A 23855-nucleotide genomic window follows, 5' to 3' on the forward strand; every position below is an offset into this window, starting at 1 on the left:
TGGATTACTGAGACAAACGGTTTGGCTCATAAATGCGCTAAGAGAATGTACTGCTATTGTTCGAAAATGTGTGCATTGTTTTCATTATAAGCCGAAGCTTTTATCTCAAATCATGGGCAACTTGCCCGCCGATCGGTTACGTGGTAATCGACCATTTGAAATCAGCGGAGTTGATTTGTTTGGGCCGCCTGTTCGTGTCTCTCTGGAAATTCGAAGCAATCAACCCATAAAAATTCAAATTGCGGTGTTTGTCTGTTTTGCGTCTAAGGCTGTACACCTAGAATTAATTAAAGACTTGTCATCTCACACACTTATTTTATGTTTATCTAGATTTGTTGGCCGCCGTGGACCAGTTGTCAAACTATATTGCGACGAGTTTTGTTGGTGCAGCTCGAATGCTACAGGAGCGGATGGATGTCAAGGACGAGGTCCTTACAGCATATGCTGCAGCCCATCGTCTCACGGTGGAATTCATACCGCCCAGAGCACCGCACATAGGCGGCCTGTGGGAGTCCGCGCAGTGCTCAAGGAAGACGAGATGCAAACGGTCCTCGTGGAGGTCGAGGCCGTGCTGAATTCCAGGCCACTGGTGGTCGCCAGTTGCAGTCCCAAAAACCAAGTCGGGAACCTACAAACGTTCTGTGCATCGACTTGCACCTGTTCCTATGGATTAAAGACTGAAGTCTGTCAACGCGGCCGATGATTGGTCAAATCAGTAGATTCTGTTAGCTGTTAATGATATCGATATGTAAAAATCTAAAACATTTAATGTAAAATATGAAATGAAATGTAAAGCTGTTAGCATCGTCATGTTAACCGCTCTTGAAATGGCAACGCTGTTGAATAAAGACAGTGCAAATGAGAACTCGAAGCACAAAGGAAGCGTTATTGTCCGTCTGTCCGAATCTGGAGTCTCTCTCCCTCTCTCTCTCCCTTTTTCACGCAACAAACTCGAGTCTGCCAAAGGCTGCTGCAGTGCACGCGAAATTTGAAACAAAAGACAATGTCTAATTTTATGAGATTTTTCAAGCGGAAAATGTTAATTTTTTTTTTACAATGATAATAAGCAGAAACATATTAAATATATAGTGTGTGGGGAATCGGAAATATTGATAATAAAAATTATTAATTTGCAGCTTTCAGTGCTCGGAAACGATGCAAAAGTAGTGCTGCAAAATGATCACTTGTCCTCTCATGCAATTTCATGCATAGCAATCAGCTTCTGTCCGACTGTGTTGAAAAATGCGATGTCATATGGAATTTTGCCATGCAAAAATACATAATTTTATATTACCACAATTGTATTTTAATCTAATTGTATATTTGTATGTACATAAGTTATACATCAACACTTCCTTCATTACAAGTTATCGATAATAATTTTGTTTATTGCTCGATATTTCGCTTGGTACCCAAAAAAAGTGGGTACTATTTCGTACTGTCTTTGTGGGCGCCTTGCATGTAAACGTATACATGCTGTCTCGCTCGCACGTTCAATTTGCCATGGAAATGTAACTATTGAATCTATGGGTAAATCGCTTTGAAATTTTCAGGGTCGTTTAATAGACTTACTTCTTCCCTGATGGTTCAGTTAAGGAGTGATATTTGGCATTCAAAATTGAAAACAAACGACCTGCGTATGGTATCCAGGAACTTACATACCAAATTTGAAGTCTCTTGCTCTTAGTCTCTAAGACTGACGCGTTCAAGCAGGCGAACGGACGGACAGACGGACATGGTTCAATCGACTCGGCTGTTGATAGTACCAACTTGATACTGATCAAGAATATATATATACTTGATATATATATATACTATGATTTCTTTTAAACTTTTATTGATGGAAAATTCAGTAAGTACCTGTAACTCAAAAACGCGAGCGGATGGAGAAAAATGGAGATAAGATTTGAAATCAGCGACCTTAAATAAGTAAACAAAGCTGAATAAACAAAAATAAAATTGAAATTTTTATTTTCTTCTGAAAACCAATTTAGCTTTAAAATTCTTATTATCTATTCAATGACCAACCCAAAACTCATGAGATTGCATTTTTAGTAACTTCAATGAAATGTTAATCCCACAAAAAAAACCTCTACACGAGGTAAAAGTCTAGTGACGAAAGCAATTTCTTGACGAACAAAATTCAGTTTAATCTAAAAATTTAAAATAAAAATATAAATTAATAAAAAAAAAGCGAAAATTGGCATTGTGCACTGTGAGCAAAAAGGGTGAGCTTCTTTGTACATAAAAATTACTTTTTGCGCAGTGCCGAATGCCAATTTTCGCTTTTTTTTATTAATTTATATTTTTATTTAAAATTTTAGATTAAACTGAATTTTGTCTACAAAATGGATATCAGAAATTTTGGGGCTAGAAATTGCTTTCGTCACTAGACTTTTACCTCGTGTAGAGGTTTTTTGGATATCAGAAATTTTGCAATTGCTTTTGCTTTTGACATTGTAACTTTATCATTAATGCAGGCAAATAGTAAAATAGATAAAGTTAGTTGTTCAACGTATTTCATATTTAAAAAAAAATTGTTCTTTAATTATAAAGAAAAACTAGGGGGCTCCGCCCCCTGCTCGCTTTGCTCGCGTTGCTACAGCCGAGCATACTCTACCGTCGGAGACCCCGTACTTACTATGAAAAAAAAAGTTTTTCATACTAAGACCTGAATTTCGCCCGATCAGTGCTATGACAGCTATATGATATAGTGGTTCGATTAGAACCAACATTGGTCAGAGTATATAAGTCTAATTTAAATGCATATTCTATTAGTTTGGTTACGATATCTCGTAAAACTAAGAAGTTTTTCACACTAAGACTTGATTTTCGCCTGATCGGTCCTATGACAGCTACATGATATAGTGGTCCGATAACAACTAACTTCGGTCAGGATTTTTAAAACTGACTTAAATGCAAATGCTATCAATTTGGTTAAAATATCTCACTAAACAAACAAGTTTTTCATACTAAAACCTTATTTTGACCCGATCGGTCCTATGACAGCTATATGATATAGTAGTCCGATTTAAACCAACTTTGGTCAGGATATATAAAACCAAGTTAAATGCATATTGTATCAGTTTGGTTGAGACACTAAAACGTGATTTTCGACCAATAGAAAAATGTATTTATTCACTTAACAGGTAATATCTTCCAAACCCCTCAACCAAAATTTATGTTTTATATACCAAAAAACGCGAAATTGTACGTTTTACAACATAATAATTTAACAAAAATCGTTAGAGCCGTTTTGTCAAAAATCGCCAAAATGTTAGCTAAAAACTTTATTTCACCTGTAAAATGTTACCTGAATACTTTAGAAAAAAAGTTTTAAGGTACGCATAAAAGCCCTCAAACATTCCTTTCCAATGATATATAGAACATATCTGTAGCTTCTATGGTTTGAAAACTGTTGGAGTTTCAATTTTAGCGGGATTTAGCGTTTTCCCGCTAAACTAGCGGGAAATTGAAAAAGTCGTAAAACAAACATTTCTAGATTTTCAAAGAGGAATAAATCCCCATCAGTACATCTTAGCTTTTTTAGCGCTTTGATACGAACAGACAAACAGACAAACAAAGAAACTAACTTTTCATTTCATTTTGAAAAGTCCACTAAAAATTTCAAATTTATTTATCTTTTGAACCAGTTAACGGATTTGGTTCACCGAGGTATCAATCGACGCGTATTTTTGATCAAAATTTTTAAAAAATAAATAATTTTACCAAAAAGCCCCAACGGCTCCACAAGCTGCGATCATACAAATTTTTTCCCTCCCACTTACACCCCCGTATCTCATGACCCAGGTGAATTAGAAAAAGTTTTAGTATGCCATTTTGTAAGTTAGGACTAAACCTTTCGATCGGTATATAACTCGATCTGATCGGACAGTCGTAGCAAATTTTCCAACTTAGCTGTATATATACACTCCTGCTCAAAATTATACGACACCTCGAAAATTTTAGTTTCGACCCTCGCAGAAGAAGGGGAAAGCATAGTTAAACAAAATAAAGTATGGAGACCAATATCAAAAAGAGTTCTGCACAAAAGCTGCTGTTCTTATCTCTAATTGCATCTTTTGTTTTTAAGTAACGGATAAAAATGCACAAAAGGTCTATTTTAGGCTTGCTTGCAATTGTATCAAAATTATACGACACATTTCAATTTTCTTTATTTAGTTAGAGTTTTATTTATTATTTTATATTAATATTAATACATAACTAATAATTAATAATTAATAGAGCCGCCTTGAGCTTTTGCCACCTCAAAAAGTCTTTTAGGCATTAAATTAATTAAATTCTTTAGGATGTTATGGTCTAAAAGAGACCATTGCTTCAAACTTTCGTGTTAAAGATTGTCAACGGTATCAAATTTTTTATTTTTCTCATAGACTCGCCTGACTAAGATTCCCCAAATGTTTTCTATTGGGTTCAAGTCCGGGGCCAGTCCAACACATTAACAGATTACCTATTAAAAAAGCGCTGCGTCTCTTGGCTCCGGTGCATAGGTACATTATCTTGCATATAAACAAAATCTCTTTCTCCATTTTCTTCCAAAATGGTAAAAGACGATCTTCCAATACCTTGATATAATCCTTGCTTTTCATTCTTCAACTTGTGGAGCAGAGGTCAAGCGTTCCAGACTTCTGGAATGCTCCCCAAACCATGGCGGATCTGCCTCCGAAATTGCGTTTGGAAAACATCAGAGGTTCCTTGAGCAGATCTCGCCAATACTGTCGAGAACCATCTGGGCCGTCCAGATAACATTTTTTTTCATCAGAAAAAATTATTTAAACAAAAACTGTTGCACAAAGTCTTGTGTTAAAAATGAAGTTAAAATAACATACCGAGGCCCAGTTTCTCTCCAAGCTATTTTCTAAAAATTGAAGACGAGCTATTTTACGGTTAGGTTTAAGGAACGAAGCCTTTTTAAAACACCTCTAACAATAGTTTCGGAGGATTGCAGAGTCCGCCACACCTTCATGCGTGACACACGCTTACTGCAACATGCAGTAAGTGTAGAGCAAGACTCAAAAACTTCCTTGCTCTCTTTGTTATATGACGTTTATCGCGGTCATCCAACTTTGGTTTTCTCCAAGAGCTCCGGTTGATACCATATTTTTCCAGATCTTTCAAAAAATTGGAAATTACACATCGGGTTCGACCTACTATTCGGGATATTTAGCTTATACTAAACCCGGCTTCATTGTAGGCCTTTATTCGCCCCATTTCTTCATTGTTCAACAACGTTCCACGCGGCATTTTATTCAAAATGCATCAAATATTAAAAAGAAATATAAAAAAACTTTATGTGCACAAAACTTTTCTCTCTAGCCGCAATAATTGAAATGTGTCGTATAATTTTGATACAATTGCAAGCAAGCCTAAAATAGACCTTTTGTGCTTTTTTATCCGTTACTTGAAAACAAAAGATGCAATTAGAGATAAGAACAACAGCTTTTGTGCAGAACTCTTTTTGCTATTAGTCTCCATACTTTATTTTGTTTAACTATGCTTTCCCCTTCTTCTGCGAGGGTCGAAACTAAAATTTTCGAGGTGTCGTATAATTTTGAGCAGGAGTGTAGTTAGTCGCCTTTCGCACCCTTCGTGCTGCTTTCGTCACTAACGCGAACTGCCGTCCGCAGTGATACCTTTTGAATTTGTGAAACGATTACCATGAAATAAAGTTCCTTTTATTCGGAACATGTTAAACTAAACGTTTTTAGTAGTGATGTAAATAAATATCGAAATATCGACAACTCGAATTTCGCGGAAGCGATTATCGAGTACTTCAAATCGATGATTTTTTGGACGATAAATCGAGTTAGTTAAATCGATTTCCAGGAAAAAATTGACAACTCACTGGAGCTACAAAAGGTAACTGTCTATTGGTCCGGTTTCAACTAAAAAAACAATTAAGAAAACCCCCAAATAGGGGATGATTTATCAAGAATTTAGCCGTATAAATTAGATGGGGACTTATTTAATCTTTTTTTGACAAATCTTTGAAGTTTCCATACAAAATTGCCTATTTGTTTGTTGTTGATTTGTGCAACTTGTTACTTTACAGCGCGTTTACCGACACTGATTTGGTCACACGTCACAAGTAGCTTTTCAAACATTTCTATAAAGTACATACTAGGGGGGTTAGGGAATGTAAATAGAAGACCGAAGACAAAAATTTTTGCCTGCGACGCTCATTTCCACGGCTACAATCACACTTCATGAGCATAACAAAATTATAACTCTTTCTCCACCGGTCTTCCAACTTCTTTTGGAATTGCAACTTTGCCAAATATCCAATATAATGATATTTTTTCATAATATTATTTTTCATTTGAGATTTTTCAAAATAAAAATCACAAACCCGTGATGTACTTGGTAAACAGGCCATTAAATTGACAAGTGAAAGAAAAGTAGTGTTGGTAAACGGGCCATAACAGTGAAAAGTTGTACAAAGCAATAACAAAAAAGGCTATTTTGTATGGAAACTTCAAAGATTTGTTTAAAAAAACTAGATGTTCCCAAACTAATTTTTACGGCTAAATTCATGATAAATCACCCATTTGGGGTTTTTTTTACGTTACATTACATTATAACCATAGAAAGGATAATTTTAAAGACAAAATGCTCTTAGAAAAGCTGAACAAATCACGACCTTCAACTTTAGAGCTTGAAATTTGAATTCTCGTCAATGCATCTATTTTGTGGAAATTCCCATATATGTATAAGAATCACTTACCGTTTTTTTGATTCCTTGTAAAAAGCTTGTAAGTCTCCGATTGGTGGACTCTCAGTCAGGAAATGGGGAAATCGATCTTCAAGATGCGCAATTAGCATCCCAAACTGTGTACCCCAATCGCCCAGATGATTTATGCGGATTACATCATGTTGTAAGAACTCTAGAAGGCGGCATATTGACTCGCCAATAATAGTAGAACGTAAATGGCCAACATGCATTTGCTTTGCAATATTCGGCGAGGAAAAGTCGACTAAAACGCGTTTTTTAGGCACGCTCGGTGGGCTGATGCCAACACGTAACATATTGGTTAAGGCATCTACAGCATATTTTCTGCGAAAATATGATTTGCGTATTAAATAAACAGTATATAAGACAAGATTTACAGATTAAATTTACTTGCTAAGAAAAACATTCACGAAACCTGCGCCAGCCACTTCTATCTTCTCTATTATTGGTGAAGCCGGGCAGCACCTCTGTATATTTACAGCAATCTCACGCGGTGTTATGTTAATACCAGTTTCTTTCATTTTCTTTGCCAATCCCATGGCATTGTTACATTGGTAATCTCCGTATTTCGACGCCACATTATTTACTGCAGCAATGATAACAGGAATTTGACTGAAGGCAGGGTAAGCTAGTCCAATCGCTTGGGAAAATATATTCTCCAAGTGCTCCGTAATCAAAAGTGCAGAATTAATGTTAATTTTCAGGACGGATTCCTTCTCAGCGGATATTGCCTGCAAGCGAAGAAGTTTTAAGTTGTGACAGATTTCAGGTACATAAATGAGTGATGTGTAAGAACAAACTTGGTTGATTATGGCAAGACGGTGCTTAAGTTTCGTATTTTCAATCAGCAGCTCGATCACGGCATCATTACATTTAACAAATGGCGAACATTCCCTTGGGTTCGAAAGTTGCATTTTTGCACATAGTTCTGTTGCCACATTTTCCTATTTGGCGAATAAAGTTAATTTTTAATGGTTTAGTTTAATTACTTTGATTTTTTTTAAAAACATACCAAGCAGGAAAGCTTATTTAACTCAGTTATTAACGAAGACATGCCACAGATATTATTTACAAGAATCGGACCACGTTACGAGTTTACAACTTGGAGATGAGTTCAATTGCAATATCGATATTATATCGAAATTGGATGGCAATAGACTTGGGTTATTAATGAGTAAGGGTATTCCCGAAAAAGATTTGGGTTTGATTTGGTTTAAGCCTAGGTTACACTCGGAGCGAACTGAAATCGTTACGTTTGCCCATTTAATCGCTGAACATCAGCTGTTATGTTATGTACAGAATTTTGGTATTTGTGTTATCGATATACGTATTTAAGCGACCGTGCGCTTTTATTGAGCCCTTTTAAACCAAATCAGTTGTTCATAGACAAAACAAAATGAGAAAATCTAAATTAAACAAATAAAATGCAGGAAAGCGTTAAATTAATTATGTTTGTTATATTATTATATATGTAATTTCATAGTTATGCATGCTTATTGCATATCCTCAATTTTATGTAAATTATATTATCATTGAAGAAAGTTTTATTTTATTTTTTTTTATATTTATTTATATCTGTCTTCATTTTATCGGCACTTATCCACTTTTCTAATATCATCAAAACAACGCTTTCTTGTTGTGCTCTTAATTGGCGCGCTCATTTTTTTCATTGTTGACTGACGAAAATAGGTTTGAAACCTATTTCCAATACGTAATCGCGAAAAGTGGCTTTAACAATGTCATGTTATAGTTGACACAACGTTATGCCGATACGTAGCGAGAAGTGTGAACCATATATAAAACTGCATATCGTACAAAATTTTTTACCGTTTGTTTTGTATGGAGTTTTTGATTCCGCGGTCGTTTCGCTCTAAGTGTAACCGGGGTTTAAGCAGAACTAAATCGTTTCAAGAATGACGTTTTTTTACACTGATTTAATACAAAAGAAAAAAAAACTCGAAGCCACAAATTGACATATGAAGGAAGGTGTGAAAACTGTTTTTCTTAGACTTTTTAATATACATAAGTCTGCTTGTAGAATGGTATGGTTAGAATAATATCATTTGTTTAAGATGCTTAAGCTGGGTATGGACTCAGAGAGATGCCACGGGTATGTTCAAGTTTGATCAAGCACCAGAGCGAAAAGTTCAATCAAATCAGCTTAGCGACTCGGTCGCAACGGGTTCGATCGAGTCATGGGTCTTTTTGTTTACGATCGCTTAAGATAGCTTGAGTTTTAAATTTCAAAATTTTCCATTGGTTGGATTGACCGTCAGGTGCAAAATACTGAAGACCGTCTGTAGACGGTCTTGTCGGTTTGACCAGAAAAAAATATTGCCGAAACGAATTTTTACAGATATAGGAGATATGTCAAAAAACGCGGAATTTTATTAACTGAAACTCATTGAAATTTGATAAAGATGTCATGTGTAAATTTGTAAAAAAAAAACCCCTAAAATGTAAGATAAAAAACCTTATTTCACCTGTAAAATGTTACCTGAGTACTTTGGAAAAAAAGATGGTAATTATCTATTATACGGTTCTCATCTCAAAAAAAAAAAAAAAAACCACAAATAGGGGGTGATTTATGATGAATTTATCAGTAAAAATTAGATTGGGGACTCACTTGGTTTATTTTTAAAAAATCTTTGAAGTTTTCATACAAAATTAAATTTTGCATGGCTGTTTTGTGCATTTTGTCACTACTTTGTCCGTTTACCAACACTACTTTTGTAACCAAATCTGGTTAAGTTACTAATTTTGACGCGCACGATTTATAACCGTTTACCAACACTACTTCGAACTGGTGTTTAAATGTTGCCGTAACTTTAAATTAATAAAATATTTAATTAGTTAACCGCATATTTCTTTTTAAAATATACCATCTGCAGCTTCTGCGTCATCATCGTTTTCCCATGAGGATGTGAAATATATGGGCCGTAAGCAAAAATTTTTTTAAAAAAAATCGCGCGATTTTTTTTAAAAAAATTTTTGCCTGCGGCGCTTTTTTCTCACCTTATCAACTCAGCTCATCTAAATGGACATATTCATCTATGACCACCTCTTTGGAAGGGTTGTAAAGCCTTCCAATGGCCATAAACCCCTCATGGATCCTATCCGTGACATGTTTAAACTTCAACTTTTCACTGAGTATTACGTTGTGACTCCGCAAGAAGTCTAACAACTCACTTTTAATGAGTCTAAGAAACTGTCTCGCAGTAACATCACAACCTGTGCACGACATTTTATAAAAATTAAAGCTTTCTGCACGATTCCGTTATATATAGTGTTGGAAAACGACTAGAAATCGGGCGAGTCAAAATTAGTTACCACATAAATTCGCTTACAAAGTAGTGTTGGTAAACGGGCAAAGTAGTGAGAAATTGCACAATACAACCATGCAAAATTTAATTTTGTATGAAAATTTCAAAGATTTTTTAAAAATAAACCAAGTGAGTCCCCAATCTAATTTTTACTGATAAATTCATCATAAATCACCCCCTATTTGTGGTTTTTTTTTTTTTTTTTTTTGAGATGAGAACCGTATAATAGATATTTACCAAAAAGATTAAAGGTACGCCCTAAAGCCCTCAAAAATATTATTTCAAAAATATATATAGGGCATATCTGTAGCTTCTATGGTTTGGAAACTATTTTATCGGGATTTAGCGTTTTCCCGCTAAACTAGCGGTTTTTTCAAAAAGTCGTAAAACAAGTAATTCTAGATTTTAGCACTCAGCAAATAATCTATAGAGAGGTCATCCCACACAACTGAAAGTGTCTCAGCTAAAAGCATGACGGGGCGTCCACTGGGTAATTTTTCGGTGGACGCGTCGTCTGTGAGAAAGTATTTTTGGTTTCGATTCAGTTGGCTGGCCGAGCTCGTTGCTGGCACATCAAGCGAAACACAAAACATGCGTGTAGTATTTTAGTATTTTATTACTGCGGACGGCAGCTCGCGTTAGTGACGAAAGCATCACGAAGGGTGCGAAAGGCGACTAACAATATATACAGCTAAGTTGGAAAATTTGCTACGACTGTCCGATCAGATCGAGTCACATACCGATCGAAAGGTTTAGTCTTAACTTACAAAATGGCATACTACAACTTTTTCATATTCACCTGGGTCATGAGATACGGGGGTGTAAGTGGGAGGCGAAAAATTTGTATGATCGCAGCTTGTGGAGCCGTTGGGGCTTTTTGGTAAAATTATTTATTTTTTTTAAATTCTTATCAAAAATACGCGTCGATTGATACCTCGATGACCCAAATCCGGTAACTGGTTCAAAAGATAAATTAATTTGAAATTTTTAGTGGAATAAACTGAAAAGTTAGTTTCTTTGTTTGTATGTTTGTCTGTTTGTATAAAAGCGCTAAAGAAGCTTAAATTTAATGATGGGGATTTATTTCTCTTCGAAAATCTAGAAATGTTTGTTTTACGACTTTTTGAAAAAACCGCTAGTTTAGCGGGAAAACGCTAAATCCCGGTATAATTGACAGTTTCCAAACCATAGAAGCTACAGATATGTTCTATATATCATTGGAAAGGTGTGTTTGAGGGATTTTATGCGTACCTTTAAACTTTTCTTCTAAAGTACTCAGGTAACATTTTACAGGTGAAATAAAGTTTCTTAGCTTACATTTTGGCGATTTCTGACAAAACGGCTCTAACGATTTCTGTTAAATTTTTATATGTTGTAATATGAACAATTTCGCGTTTTTTTGGTGAATGAAACATAAATTTTGGTTGAGGGGTTTGGAAGATATTACCTGTTAAGTGAATAAATACATTTTAAAATCACGTTTTAGTACGAAAAACTTTTTGGTTTTGTGAGATTTCTCAACCAAACTGATACAATATGCATTTAACTTGGTTTCATATATCCTGACTAAAGTTGATCAAATCGAACCATTATATCATATAGCTGTCATAGTACCGATCGGGTTAAAATTAGGTTTTAGTATGAAAAACTTTTTTGTTTAGTGAGATATTTTAACCAAATTGATAGCATATGCAGTTCTTATCGGACCACTATATCATATAGCTGTCATAGGACCAATCGGGCGAAAATCAAGTTCTACTGTGAAAAACTTTTTTGTTTTACGAGATATCGTAACAAAACTAATAGAATATGCATTTAAGTTAGACTTATATATCCTGACCAAAGTTGGTTCTAATCGAACCACTATATCATATAGCTGTCATAGGACTGATGGGGTGAAATTCAAGTCTTATTATGAAAAACTTTTATTTCATAGTAAGTACGGGGTCTCCGGCACTAGAGTATGCTCGGTTGTAGCAATGCGAGCAAAGCGAGCAGAGGGCGAAGCCACCTAAATTTTCTTTATAATTAAAGAAAAAAAAAAATTCTTAATATTTTTTGCCTGCATTAATGATAAAGCTACAATGTCAAAAGCAAAAGCAATTGGAAAACTTTCTGATATCCCACAAAAAAAACCTCTACACGAGGTAAAAGTCTAGTGACGAAAGCTATTTCTAGCCCCAAAATTTCTGATATCCAATTTTGTGACGAACAAAATTCAGTTTAATCTAAAAATTTTAAATAATAATAAAAATTAATAAAAAAAAAAGCGAAAATTGGCATTCGGCACTGCGCAAAAAGTAATTTTTATGTTCAAAGAAGCTCACCCTTTTTACTCACAGTGCATATTGTCAATTTTCGCTTTTTTTTTTATTAATTTATATTTTTATTTAAAATTTTTAGATTAAACTGAATTTTGTTCGTCACAAAATTGGATATCAGAAATTTTGGGGCTAGAAATAGCTTTCGTCACAAGACTTTTACCTCATGTAGAGGTTTTTTTTGTGGGATAAAGAAAAACTTCGTAAATCTAATAATTTTATAAATGTAAATAATAAAAAATATGCGATGTGTTGTTTTTATAATTTTAAATATTTATTTGCGCTTGAAATTTCTTCATTAGAAAATTTTTTTACAGGTTATAATAGTTTACATACAATATTTAAAGGGAAGCAACTTATAAACAAAGCGATGTTGTCAATTCTCTCAGCAGCCCATACATATGCACACACTTATTGTAAGATGCACGCATACATAGAGATGAGCCTGCGCGCCCAAATACATCTCTCTCTGTCTCGCTACATAAGGACACGTATGTGCAGAGAGAGCGAGAGATGACTATTCTCATTTTGTATGACTTTTCGACGCGCGCTGCTTGCGCGCTATCAGAGCACTATGGGGATTTTAAGCAGTTTTATAAAATGAATTAATAACTTATAAACTGCGCAAGATATTCTGATATTTTTATTTTTAGTAATAATTGCCATTTAGCAAAAAAAAAAAGTGATTTTAAGCCTTTTTTTATTAAATATAATTTATATGAAAAATATCATTTTATAAAATAAAATTATGTTAATATTTTCGCATTTATGTTTGTGGCTGATGTGGTGATATGGTTCCTCTTCTATTCTGATCCAAGTGTAAAAGTTTAATTATTTTTTATCTTTCACCCTAGCTGTGTGAAAACTAAAGATTTAATAAATTTTAAATTATTTAAATATTATTATTTATTATTCAAATATACTATATTTATATGGATCAGTGGCGTTTCCATCAACATTACATAGGCACGCGCGCACAGTGGTCCTTTTGGCCGATTTAGCGTAACGAAATGAAATTTTTCGATCTTTGAAATCTACCAAAAATTGATTCTCCGCCCATACCAAAATGTTCAATTAGAATGAAAATTTTACCTTTACATTTTTAATCGATATTTCTGATCAGCTGTGAACTTTGAAAGTCAACATATGTAAACACAGCTGTGACAAAAAGCATTTCCCGCCTTTTTTATAGCTGCACACATTGTCGTGAAAAATTGTTGAATTTCATTATACGCAACTTGTTTTTGGTTTTTATAAAAGTTAAAGGTATGTAATTAAAGAAAACAAACATTTTTTTGTGACCTGAGCATATGTTTTATTTTATTAATTTGTGTCTTAAAATAGCAACCTTTGTAACAACCTTTTTGTGAGTAAGTCTTAACTTTGGTGGAGTAAAGCTTAGTAGGACTATCGTAGACTGAGTTTGAGTTTATCTGAAAATATGGATAGTCTTCTGTGTAAATTGACCAAAATAAGCTGCAGCTGTTAAAACTGTTGATCATTTCAGTAACCATGTTTAGGTGAAAACCCTAGGTAAAAAATCGTCTATTAAAGTTTTATTAATAAGCCGAATAACTCGGAATCGAATTTGAGCACCGACTCTGAGTAAATTTTGTTATATAAAAAACTTGTTAAATATTTAACAAATTAATAACAAAAAATGTCTTCTTCTTAAATTAAAAATTTTTTTTTAAAAATAAAAAAATTAAAATATAAATAATTTTTTTTTATGGTCTTTTGGGTCCGAATGCATATACAAAAAAAAAAAAATTTGGAAAAAATCTTTTGGTTTTTCAGTTATTCGATTCGTTACGATAAATCGGCCAAATCGACCACTCTGGCGCGGTTTAGCTCGTTGAACTTCCCTCTAATTGGCTAATCGAAACATCGCACTCCACGCCTAAAGAGCAGGGAGAATCCTCTTTGTCCTTAAACAAATACTGATAACCCTCCAACACATCGCACTCGCCGGAGTCTATAACGCCCTGCGGCTCGATATTTTCCCGCTGGCTATAAATCTGATAGAGAATCTCGAAATTCGGGCAATTTTTTTTCCAAATAATCTGTAAATTTGAAAAATTATTCATGGCCCATGTTTCTTCGAATAGAACTACTGACCAGTAACAGACTCCCACTTGGCATCTGCTAATAGACCAGCTACAGTTTAGTTCCTCCACTTTACCGCAGCTGTATACTGGGCTCGAAAAGAACGCATTTTGTTCTTCAGCACCGTCCACTTTATGGCGCAGGTCCTTTGTTTGTTTAAGAGATTCTCATATTCATTCTAAAAATTATTAATTATGTTATATTTATTTAAGTATCAAAACACTTCAAAAAAGCTTAAATTGTACTAAATATAAGCAAAATGTAAGCAAACAGCAAGTGTGGCCAAATAATGTTATCGAAATGCACGGTCCCACATATTATCGAAATGAAATCAAAACGAAATTGTACTTAATATAAGCAAAATGTAAGCAAACAGCAAGTGTGGCCAAATAATGTTATCGAAATGAAATTAAAACGAAATCATCCTCAAACCTGATTTCGTAATTTTAGGGCTACCACACTTTCTGTATTATTTTTTTATTTTGCCTGGCAACCCTACACATTTTGTATGGAGCAGCTGTGAACAGCTGATCGGCGAAATCAAATTTGTAACCAAGGCTGCAAAACGGTTTTGAACCGAACATCGTAGAACCGGTTTGGTTCAGGTTTTTAAGCAGCCTGAACCGGATCATGAACCGAACCCTTGAAGTTATTAACTTTGCGAACCCGAACCTAAGCCGAACCGCTTGTTAAAATAAATGGTTCGGTTCGAAAAAATAGATAATTACATAAATGTTTTGGTTTATTAATATTTCGCAATTATTTGAGACTTCGGATTAAAACAAGTCATATTTAACTATTCAAACAAATTTAAATTATTATCAAAATTTGATTTATTTAAAAAAAAAAATGTAATTAGTTCAAAATATAAAGAAAAATGTATAACAATACAAATATTTTTTTTTATGAATTTAAACCCAGGTTCGAACCCAAACCTTGGGCTTAGGGGGTATATAAACCAATTCGCGAACCGAACCGATGTCTTGCTTTATGGTTTGAACCGCCAAACTCAACTCTTAACAATATTTTTGAGGATTGCAGCCTTGAACAAAACCAAATCCGAATCTGTTTCAGGAATCCCACCATTATTGATGTTCCTATCCCATACGTTTCCAATCGGTTTTAAGCTGATATTTTTCGAATTCATTACCATAATTTTGTCATTCGCTACGCAAATAAAAACAATGTCATAAAAAATAAATGGCAAATACAAAAAGAACAAGAATAAAAAACAATGAGAAAAAACAACCGAATCAGGTAAAAACTGTAAAAACAGAGAAGTCATCCCATACAACAGAAAGTGTCTTAGATAAAAGCATGACGGGGCGTGCACTGGAAATTTTTCGGTGGTCTTGTCGTCTGATAATTTTAATAATAATTTGATTATAATTTTAAATATTTGTTTGTGCTTGAAATTTCTTCATCAAAAAATGTATTTGTACAGGGCATTAGAGTTTACATACAAATTTCAAAGAAAAGTAACTTATAATTTATAAGTGCAAAGATGAATTTTCTCATTTAGCATGACTTTCCGTGCACAGTTTACAAGTTATTTATTTATTCCATAAAACTGCTCAAAATCCCCATAGTGCTCTGTTAGCGCGTAAGCAGCGCGAGTCGAAAAGAAATACAAAATGAGACTATTCATCTCTCGCTCTCTTTGCACATTCGTTTGGTTGCGGAATAGTATAATTAGAATAATACTATTTGTTTATAATGCTTAAGCTGGAGATTTACACATTAGCAGCTCCTTTATTATCTGCGTATTTTTAAGCAATTGTCGGGAATTAGCTTCCAATCTTACAGCCCTTTCTTAGCTATCATATCCATCTGGGACATTTTTAGTAATTATTCAGCATTAAATATATAGTTATTAATTTATTCTTTCTTGATATGTAAGAAACTTTCAACATTCTTCAAATTAAAATCACCAGAAACTGTAAACAAACACCAAGTGTGACCAAATATTGTTATCGAAATGCGTGGTGTCACATATGATCGAAATAAAGTAGAAACGAAATCCGTCACAGACCTGATTTCGTGAAATAGCTCAGGGCTACCACACTTTCCGTATAATTTTTTAAATTTGCCTGGCAGCCCTACTCATTTTGTATGGAGCAGCTGTTTTAGGAATCCCACCATTAAAACAACACATCGCATTTTTTTTATTATCTACATTTATCAATTTATTAGATTTACGTTTTTTTTTATAAAATATTAAAGACAATAATTTTTTATAGCTAAAGGGTATTTCATAGCACGAGCTCGGCCAGTCATCTGAATCGTAACCAAAAATACTTTCCCTCAGACGACACGTCCACCGAAAAATTTCGCAGTGGACGCCCCGTCATGCTTTTAGCTGAGACACTTTTAGTTGTATGGGATGACTTCTCTATGGGTTATTTGTTTAGTGCTAATAGTCTCAGCAGACTGAGCACATCTACGGGGAACGCATGGGAATGATGGTAGATGTGAAAGAGCAATTCACACTGTCAACATCTACCATCTTCCATCAATTTTACTTTTGGCATTGTAAAGGGTACACAAGTGAAAAACTTTTTGTTAATTTTTAACAAAATGAATCGCCTGGAAAAAATGAAAATGTTGCCTACTATTACGGAGCATAACAACAAAATGATTAGCAATTTAATTATGGAATTGGACAACAATTTGGAAGACGATTATGATAATGATAAAGCCGTCAAAGACGCGAACGACGATGACGATGTCGAAGGGTTGCTGATGACCTTCAGTAAAAACATTTTATACGAAAAAATTCACTCATTTTACAGGCAGACCTCTTCATCCGCAGTTGATTTATTTTCTGCTTTGATTAAAATAAATAAAAATTTATATCATTTTTTTACTTACATGACTCAGCCATGTCGAATTTCTTATTCTTCTTGTTTTTGCCGTTCATTTAAGTTGATTATTGCTTACATAATCGTAGCGAATGTCAAATTTTTAGTGTTGGTTTCGATAACTATCGACTTGAAACCGATTGGAAACGTGTGGGACAGGAACATCAAAGGCGAGATGGCGGAGCGAATGGAAAATTTTGGCACTGCTAAAACTATAGGACCATCACGAGAATTGGTGGTAGATGGCAAATGTTGCTCAGTGTGAATTTGGTATAATGTTAAAGCAAGAGTCAGACGAGGATTTTTTTTGCTAAAAAGCCGTCGGTGTCGTGTGAACACAATATTTTAAAGCGTCGGTTAAGAAACCCTTAAAGTCGCCGGTTTTCCTGGTGGTTGGAAAGGAGTCCGTACAAAAGTAAACTTGTCGATCATGGACAACTGAAGTAAATTTACATAATTGAGTTTACCAGACTAGTAATTCAAGTAACTAAATAATTTACTTATATGTACACATGCTCTATTTGCAGTTTTCGTGGAATATATGGAAGTCCCGTTAGAGTTTAATCCAAATGTGCTTGAGCGCAGCAACAGTACCATCACCAGATGACCCGAGGCCAGAGTACAGAGATTCCTCCAGTTAATCGCACTAATCAGAGCTGATGTGAAGTAGTGTGGCAGCGAGTGTCAGTAGACAAGCAGAAGACCAAATCACGCGAAGAGCAGCACAAATCGCAGGAGGGACTTTTTAAAATAGATTACCTTAACTATAAATTAGCTACAATTTATCGTAATAAATAACTGCATTTTTTGTTTACTTTTATGTTAATTTTTATACACTGTGCATATTAAAAATGCGCAAAGAAGGGTATAATGCGTATAGTAGTTGACCGAACCGTCCAATAAATTAATATAACTTTTATCTTTGATCCGAACCGTTTTCGTTTATTTACCTGTTGTCCTTATTGTTGCAGTTTTTCGTCGCCGTCGTTCCTTTCTGCGTAGTTTGTTTTCTTTTTGTCGATAGCGATGGTAATTGAGCTGCAGCGGCAGTTTAGCGATGATTTATCGATTGTGTGAACTGCGGGCCAGGGCTGAAACCACACCCGTGAATAATTCCGATGAGCTAGTCGGCGCGGCCCACAGAGTAACAACCAGTTCATAACACGTTTAATAGACTTACTTCCTACCTGATTGTTAAGGAGTGATATCTTAAAAATTGCTCCTGTGAATCATTTTGTGCGATTTGTGGGCGAAGGGGGCGTGACATCCAAAATTGGAAACAAACTTGACCTGCGTATGGTACATTTTCGTTTATTGCCAAAATTAATCTGACCGTAAAGAACAGAATCATTTATAATTACAACTAGCCCTATGCCCTAAAAGTGCAGAATCAGCGTTCCCAAGGTGACGCTCATATTCCACTATGACCTATGTCCAACTTGAGCTGCTGACGTTAGACGATGAGGTGTTCTTGCACAATATCCGACGAGGCATGCGTCCTCCCATCGAGACACACGGGCGGTGTCGACAAGTCATGCGTCAACCACAAGATGACCCACAGCGGTGCCGACAAGACATGCGCCATACCAGCTACAACAACGGTCGGTGCCGACGATGCATGCGTTAACCTAACGATGACCACACGGGGACCCACGGGCGGTGCCGATGAGGCATGCGTCCTTCTCAGCGGGACAAACGGTCGGTGCCGACAAGGCATGCGTCAATGCAGCAAGGACCCTAGCGAAGACAACAGCAAAGACCCTAGCGAAGTCCACAGCAAAGTCTACAAGATACCACAGCAGAGACCCAAGAGAAGTTCACAGCAAAGACTACAAGAGACCACAGCGATGACTCCAGCGAAGATCACGGTAAAGACTAAAGAGACCACAGCGATGACCCTAGCGAAGATCACAGCAAAAACTACATGAACCCCAAAGCACTGATTATCTTTTGATATTTTTAGCACACCATAGCACCGATGACCACCCCATAGAAACGCAGCAACAAAGGTACTCTGACGTTCACAGCACAACGTGGCAACGATGACCCCAGTAGCAAAGATGACCACATGACGACGAGCCAATCAAGTAACAGCGGCAGTGACGCCAGCGTCAGCATCAACGCGAATGCCGATGCATAATAGTTCTGCTGTTCAGTATACTGTACACCAGCGGTGGGCAAGCTGCGACGCGTACGGACATAAAAGTGTTCATTTTGCTATGATTTATGACTTCAGCAGCGTCTTGTACACTGTGTGAAAAAGTAAAGTTGGTTTTGATGCGTTTTGATCTTTACCACATAATAAGCGTTCGACTTGCAAATATAATTAATTAGAACATCTTTTAGTGTATAATTGATTTGGTTTGTCAAAACCAACAACAACTACACAGATTTTTCGTCGCGACGCACAGAGTCATAAATGTGTTCATTTCGTTTTAATTTATGACTTCAGAAGTTGTGTTTGTTGTAGATGTTGTTGTAGTGCTCACGATTGCAAATTCCTTACCCACCGCTGCTGTACACCTTTGATGGACCAACAGTACCGGTTCCGAATAAAGTAGTAGATTGGACTTATAATATAAGTGTGTTTTTATATTAATAATCTATGGAACCTAGGGGCTATTACATTGGCGACGAGGTAAAATCAGAAACAATAGCTAGTAAATTCTTAACTCACAAGGAAAATATTTGCAAAAGCAAATAATTTTATTGTTATTGCGGTTATTCGGTACGCAAGTATGTGTGTTCGTCTGCACAGCCACACGTTTTTTCTCTTCTTTCTCTCTCATTTCTTTTCCGACGTTCGTTGCCGACAAGCAGTACAATTGGCACGAGAGCGCGTCAAAGACAGTTTAAGATGGTGTGTGTCAAACTTTACTACAAGGCGAAAGCAAATGCTATAGCTCTACTTAAGAGAGGGACTGAAGAATTGAATAATCTGTTGATACAGAGGCAGTAAGTCATGCAATAAACTAACACAGTTAGAGGCAGTTAGCCGAAATCGTAAGCTGACATAGTCAGAGGCAGTTTGCCGCTATAATAATATATTGGAACATTTTTGTGTTCTTTCACTTTCAGAAATAAAATAAGGATAAAGATGTGTGAAAATATCATTAAACCATGCGTAACAATAGAAAAATCTTTGTTACGAAACGAGTGGGAAAGATGGCTTCGTTCATTCGATGCGGAGGAGATTGACTCACCAAATAAGAAACTGAATAAATTACTTCACTTGGGAGGCGTTTAGTTACAGACGGTCGCCTATTCCTTTCCCGATGCTCTGGTAGAGCCGGATGCAGAAAAAAAGATCGATGTATTTTTGGCGTTTGTGGACAAACTTAATGAAAATTTTTCTCCAAAACAAAATTCAACTTTCGAACGCCATCTGTTTAATAACCTTTTATCTTCGGAAGGTGAGAGTTTTGCTAAATTCATAGTCCGTTTACTCCAGCAATTGCAAAAATGCTGTTTTGGATCCAAAAAAGCCTACAATTGAAGAGATTTGTCAAAAAGACAAAATCATGGATTCTTGGGCCCCTCTCGAATTGAAGAAAAAGGTGTCGGCGAGAGAGCACACCTTGGCTGAAATCATCGAAGCTTGCCGGGTAAAAGAGCAAATTAAAAAGCAATCACAATTTATGCTCGCCAAATCGGATATGAAAATCATAAGCAAGATATCAACTCGAAAACCCAAAAAGGAAACCGGGTATCATATTTTAACACAAATAGCCGAAGACGACTGATTGCTGATGCCAGCCCGGTAGCGCTAGACGCGGTACTGCTCCAGTTTACAGAGCACAACGAACCATTGATAATTTCTTTTGCAAGCAGGAGCTTGTCTCATGTGAAGAAGCGGTATTCGCAAACTGAAAAGGAAAGGCACTTGTATGGGCAGTGGAAAAGTTCTATTACAAGGTTACAGTTTGAGTTAGTTACCGACCACAAGCCACTTGAGGCGATATTTAAACCGTCATCAAAGCCACCAGCTCACATCAAGAGATGGCTTCTTCGGCTACAAACTTTTAAAATTAAAATTAGCTTTAAAGCTGAAAAAGAGAACATAGCTGACTCCTTGTCTCGATTATGCAGCATCTCATCAACAAAGGATTTCGAGACACGGGCAGAATATAGAATTTTTCACATACTGCAGAACTCAATCCCGGCAGCAATGAGCATATCTGAAGTAGCAGAGAAAAGCATTCTTGACGAAGAAATCGTGGATGCCATGACCTGTCTAAACAATAATTCCTGGGGTTCCGCGGTGTCGAACAATCTCTACCCGTTCAGACACGAGCTATCGGCAATTGCTTCGCTCGTGGTGCGGCCACAGTCGAGCACGCTCGACGGTAGGATACCCTAAGCCCATGTACTCTTTTACAAAAGTTGATTTTCAACCAATTGTTCCTATGGCAATTATATGATAAGATCAGAATGTAAAAAAAAAACTTAAATGCATATGTTAACAGTTTACAAAAGATATCTTAAAAAACAAAAAAGTTTTTCATACTAAAAGTTTATTTTTGACCGATCGGTTTTATGACAGCTATATAATATAGTCACCCGATTTGAACGAACTCCGACCAGAATGGACAAAACCAAGTTAAATGCATATTCTATCAGTTTGGTTAAGATATCTCATACTAAGACTTCAATTTTGATTGAGCGTCTCTATTGCAGCTATATGATATAGTGGACCGATTTTAATCAAACTTAGTCAGGATGTATAATACCAGCCCAGATGCATATTCTTTTAGTTTGGTTCTGATAACTCAACAAATAAAAAACTTTTCTTTACCAAAACTTCATTTTCGATGTAACGCTCCTATGGCAGCTATAGGACCGATTTTAACTAATTTGGGTCAGGATGTATTATACCAGCCCAAATGTATATTCTATCAGTTTGGTTTTGATATCTCAACAAACAAAAAACTTTTTCATACTAAAAACTTCATTTTCAATGTATCGTTTCTATGGCAGCTATATGATATAGTGGTCCGATCCAAAAATAAAAATTATACCCGTTTTTTATGCCCATTTTAAATGGGCACAGGGTATTAAAACAAACTTGATATGCCTATGGTAGCCAGGAACCCACATACCAAGTTTGAAGTCTCTAGCTCTTATGTTCTCTGAAATCGACGCGTTTAAACAGGCGGACAGACAGACGGACATGACTCAATCGACTCGGCTGTTGATCCTGATAAAAAATGTATACACTTTGAGGGGTCTGCCACGCCCTCTTCTGCCTGTTACATACATTATGCCAAACACATTATACCCTTTTTTGCCCATTTTCAATGGGCTCAGGGCATAAAAATTACACACGCGAAACTATGAACAACTTTCGGCTTTCTTAAGTCACAACTTTGCTCAGCCTGCATTCTGGCAGCACCCATTTTCCTCTCTCACTCTCTCTCTCTCACGCAACAAATTCGAGCCTGCCAAAGGCTGCTGCAATGTCTAATTTTATGAGATTTGTAAAGCGGAAAATGTTAAGTTTTTTTTTACAATGGTAATAAGCAGATACTATTTATATATATCTGTGAGAAATCGGAAATATAAATAATTAAAATTATTGTTTTGCAGCTTTCAGTGCTCGGCAAAGATGCAAAAGTATTGCTGCAAAATGATCACTTGTCCTCTCATGCAAATTCACTCATAGCAATCAGCTTCTGTCCGACTGTGTTGAAAATTGTGACGTCATAAGGAATTTTGCCATGCAAAAATACATATTTATATATTAACACAATTATATTTGAATCTAATAGTATATTTGTATATACATAAATTATACATGAACAATTTTATTACATGATATCGATATTTCTTTTGCTTAACGCTCGATTCTTACTCGATACTCAAAAAAAAAATGCGTACTTTTTCGCACTGTCTTTGTGCGCGCCTTGCATATAAACGTATCATGCTGCCTCGCTCGCACGTTCAATTTGCCATGCAAATATTGAATTAAATGTATTTCCGAAATATCTTCTATATTTATGGTTCAATCGCTTTGAAATTTTCAGGGTCGTTTGTTATGTATTTATCGCCTATCGTTTGTGCCAGCTGGATAGACTCTAGGGGGGGGGGTCGCTCACCTAGTTATCGATAGGTGATATCGTCAAATGCGGCGAGTAGTCTGTGGGGGGAGTGGCAACTCCAGGTGTTTTGCTAGACAGAGATAGGTAGCAACTCCAAAACGAGACAGCACTTATGCGCTACCCCTTCATGCCCCTCGATGCAATTGAGTCAAATTAGACTCAAACTGCAGCAACGGTGGGATGGATAGGATAAAAAGGGAATTGGCAAATTTTCATCAAACCACGTTGCTGCAGAACATGCGGACGAGAGTTCGATTTTAACAGCGGTCAGCGAAGGTTGCAATTTTTTTGTCGGGAGTCGTTAAGTTTGTCTGCACGTTGAGCAGCGTTAGATTCCATTCTACGCTCCCGTGCCATTAAAAACTGTTCCCGCGACCGAACAAACAAGTGTGCTG

At 35.9% G+C, this 23855-nt stretch overlaps 2 protein-coding genes and 1 long non-coding RNA gene across 3 annotated transcripts in view; 2 read left to right on the top strand and 1 right to left on the bottom strand.

The window, feature by feature from the left end:
* LOC117785164 (probable arginine--tRNA ligase, cytoplasmic) overlaps nt 1–7847 on the bottom strand; it is a 44348-nt gene extending 36501 nt beyond the window's left edge. The window contains exons 1-4 of the mRNA XM_034623076.1: nt 7764–7847; nt 7552–7695; nt 7142–7482; nt 6746–7075 (exon numbers count right to left, since the gene is read on the bottom strand). Coding sequence (XP_034478967.1) covers nt 6746–7075; nt 7142–7482; nt 7552–7695; nt 7764–7805 — 857 coding nt within the window. The 5' untranslated portion in view covers nt 7806–7847. The remainder of the gene's footprint in view (nt 1–6745; nt 7076–7141; nt 7483–7551; nt 7696–7763) is intronic.
* Nucleotides 7848–15720: 7873 nt separating this feature from the next.
* On the top strand, nt 15721–18170 carry LOC117785194. Its single transcript, XR_004617487.1, has 3 exons — nt 15721–15758; nt 17470–17805; nt 17890–18170. It is a non-coding gene; the product is annotated as an uncharacterized LOC117785194 (long non-coding RNA).
* Nucleotides 18171–18772: 602 nt separating this feature from the next.
* Nucleotides 18773–19555, top strand: LOC117785172. Its single transcript, XM_034623087.1, has 2 exons — nt 18773–19230; nt 19326–19555. Exons 1-2 carry the CDS (start codon nt 18823–18825, stop codon nt 19353–19355), a joined length of 438 nt encoding a protein of 145 aa, XP_034478978.1. The 5' UTR covers nt 18773–18822; the 3' UTR covers nt 19356–19555.
* The last annotated feature ends 4300 nt before the right edge of the window (nt 19556–23855 follow it).

This window comes from Drosophila innubila, chromosome X, assembly GCF_004354385.1.
Source record: "Drosophila innubila isolate TH190305 chromosome X, UK_Dinn_1.0, whole genome shotgun sequence".
NCBI lineage: Eukaryota > Metazoa > Arthropoda > Insecta > Diptera > Drosophilidae > Drosophila > Drosophila innubila.

Excerpts from the sequence above, each read along its gene's own strand:
- LOC117785172 (XM_034623087.1), top strand. The coding sequence starts at position 18,823 with ATGAGGTGTTCTTGCACAATATCCGACGAGGCATGCGTCCTCCCATCG. Across the intron at positions 19,231-19,325 it reads TGACTCCAGCGAAGATCACG|CACACCATAGCACCGATGAC; the intron begins GTAAAGACTAAA and ends TGATATTTTTAG.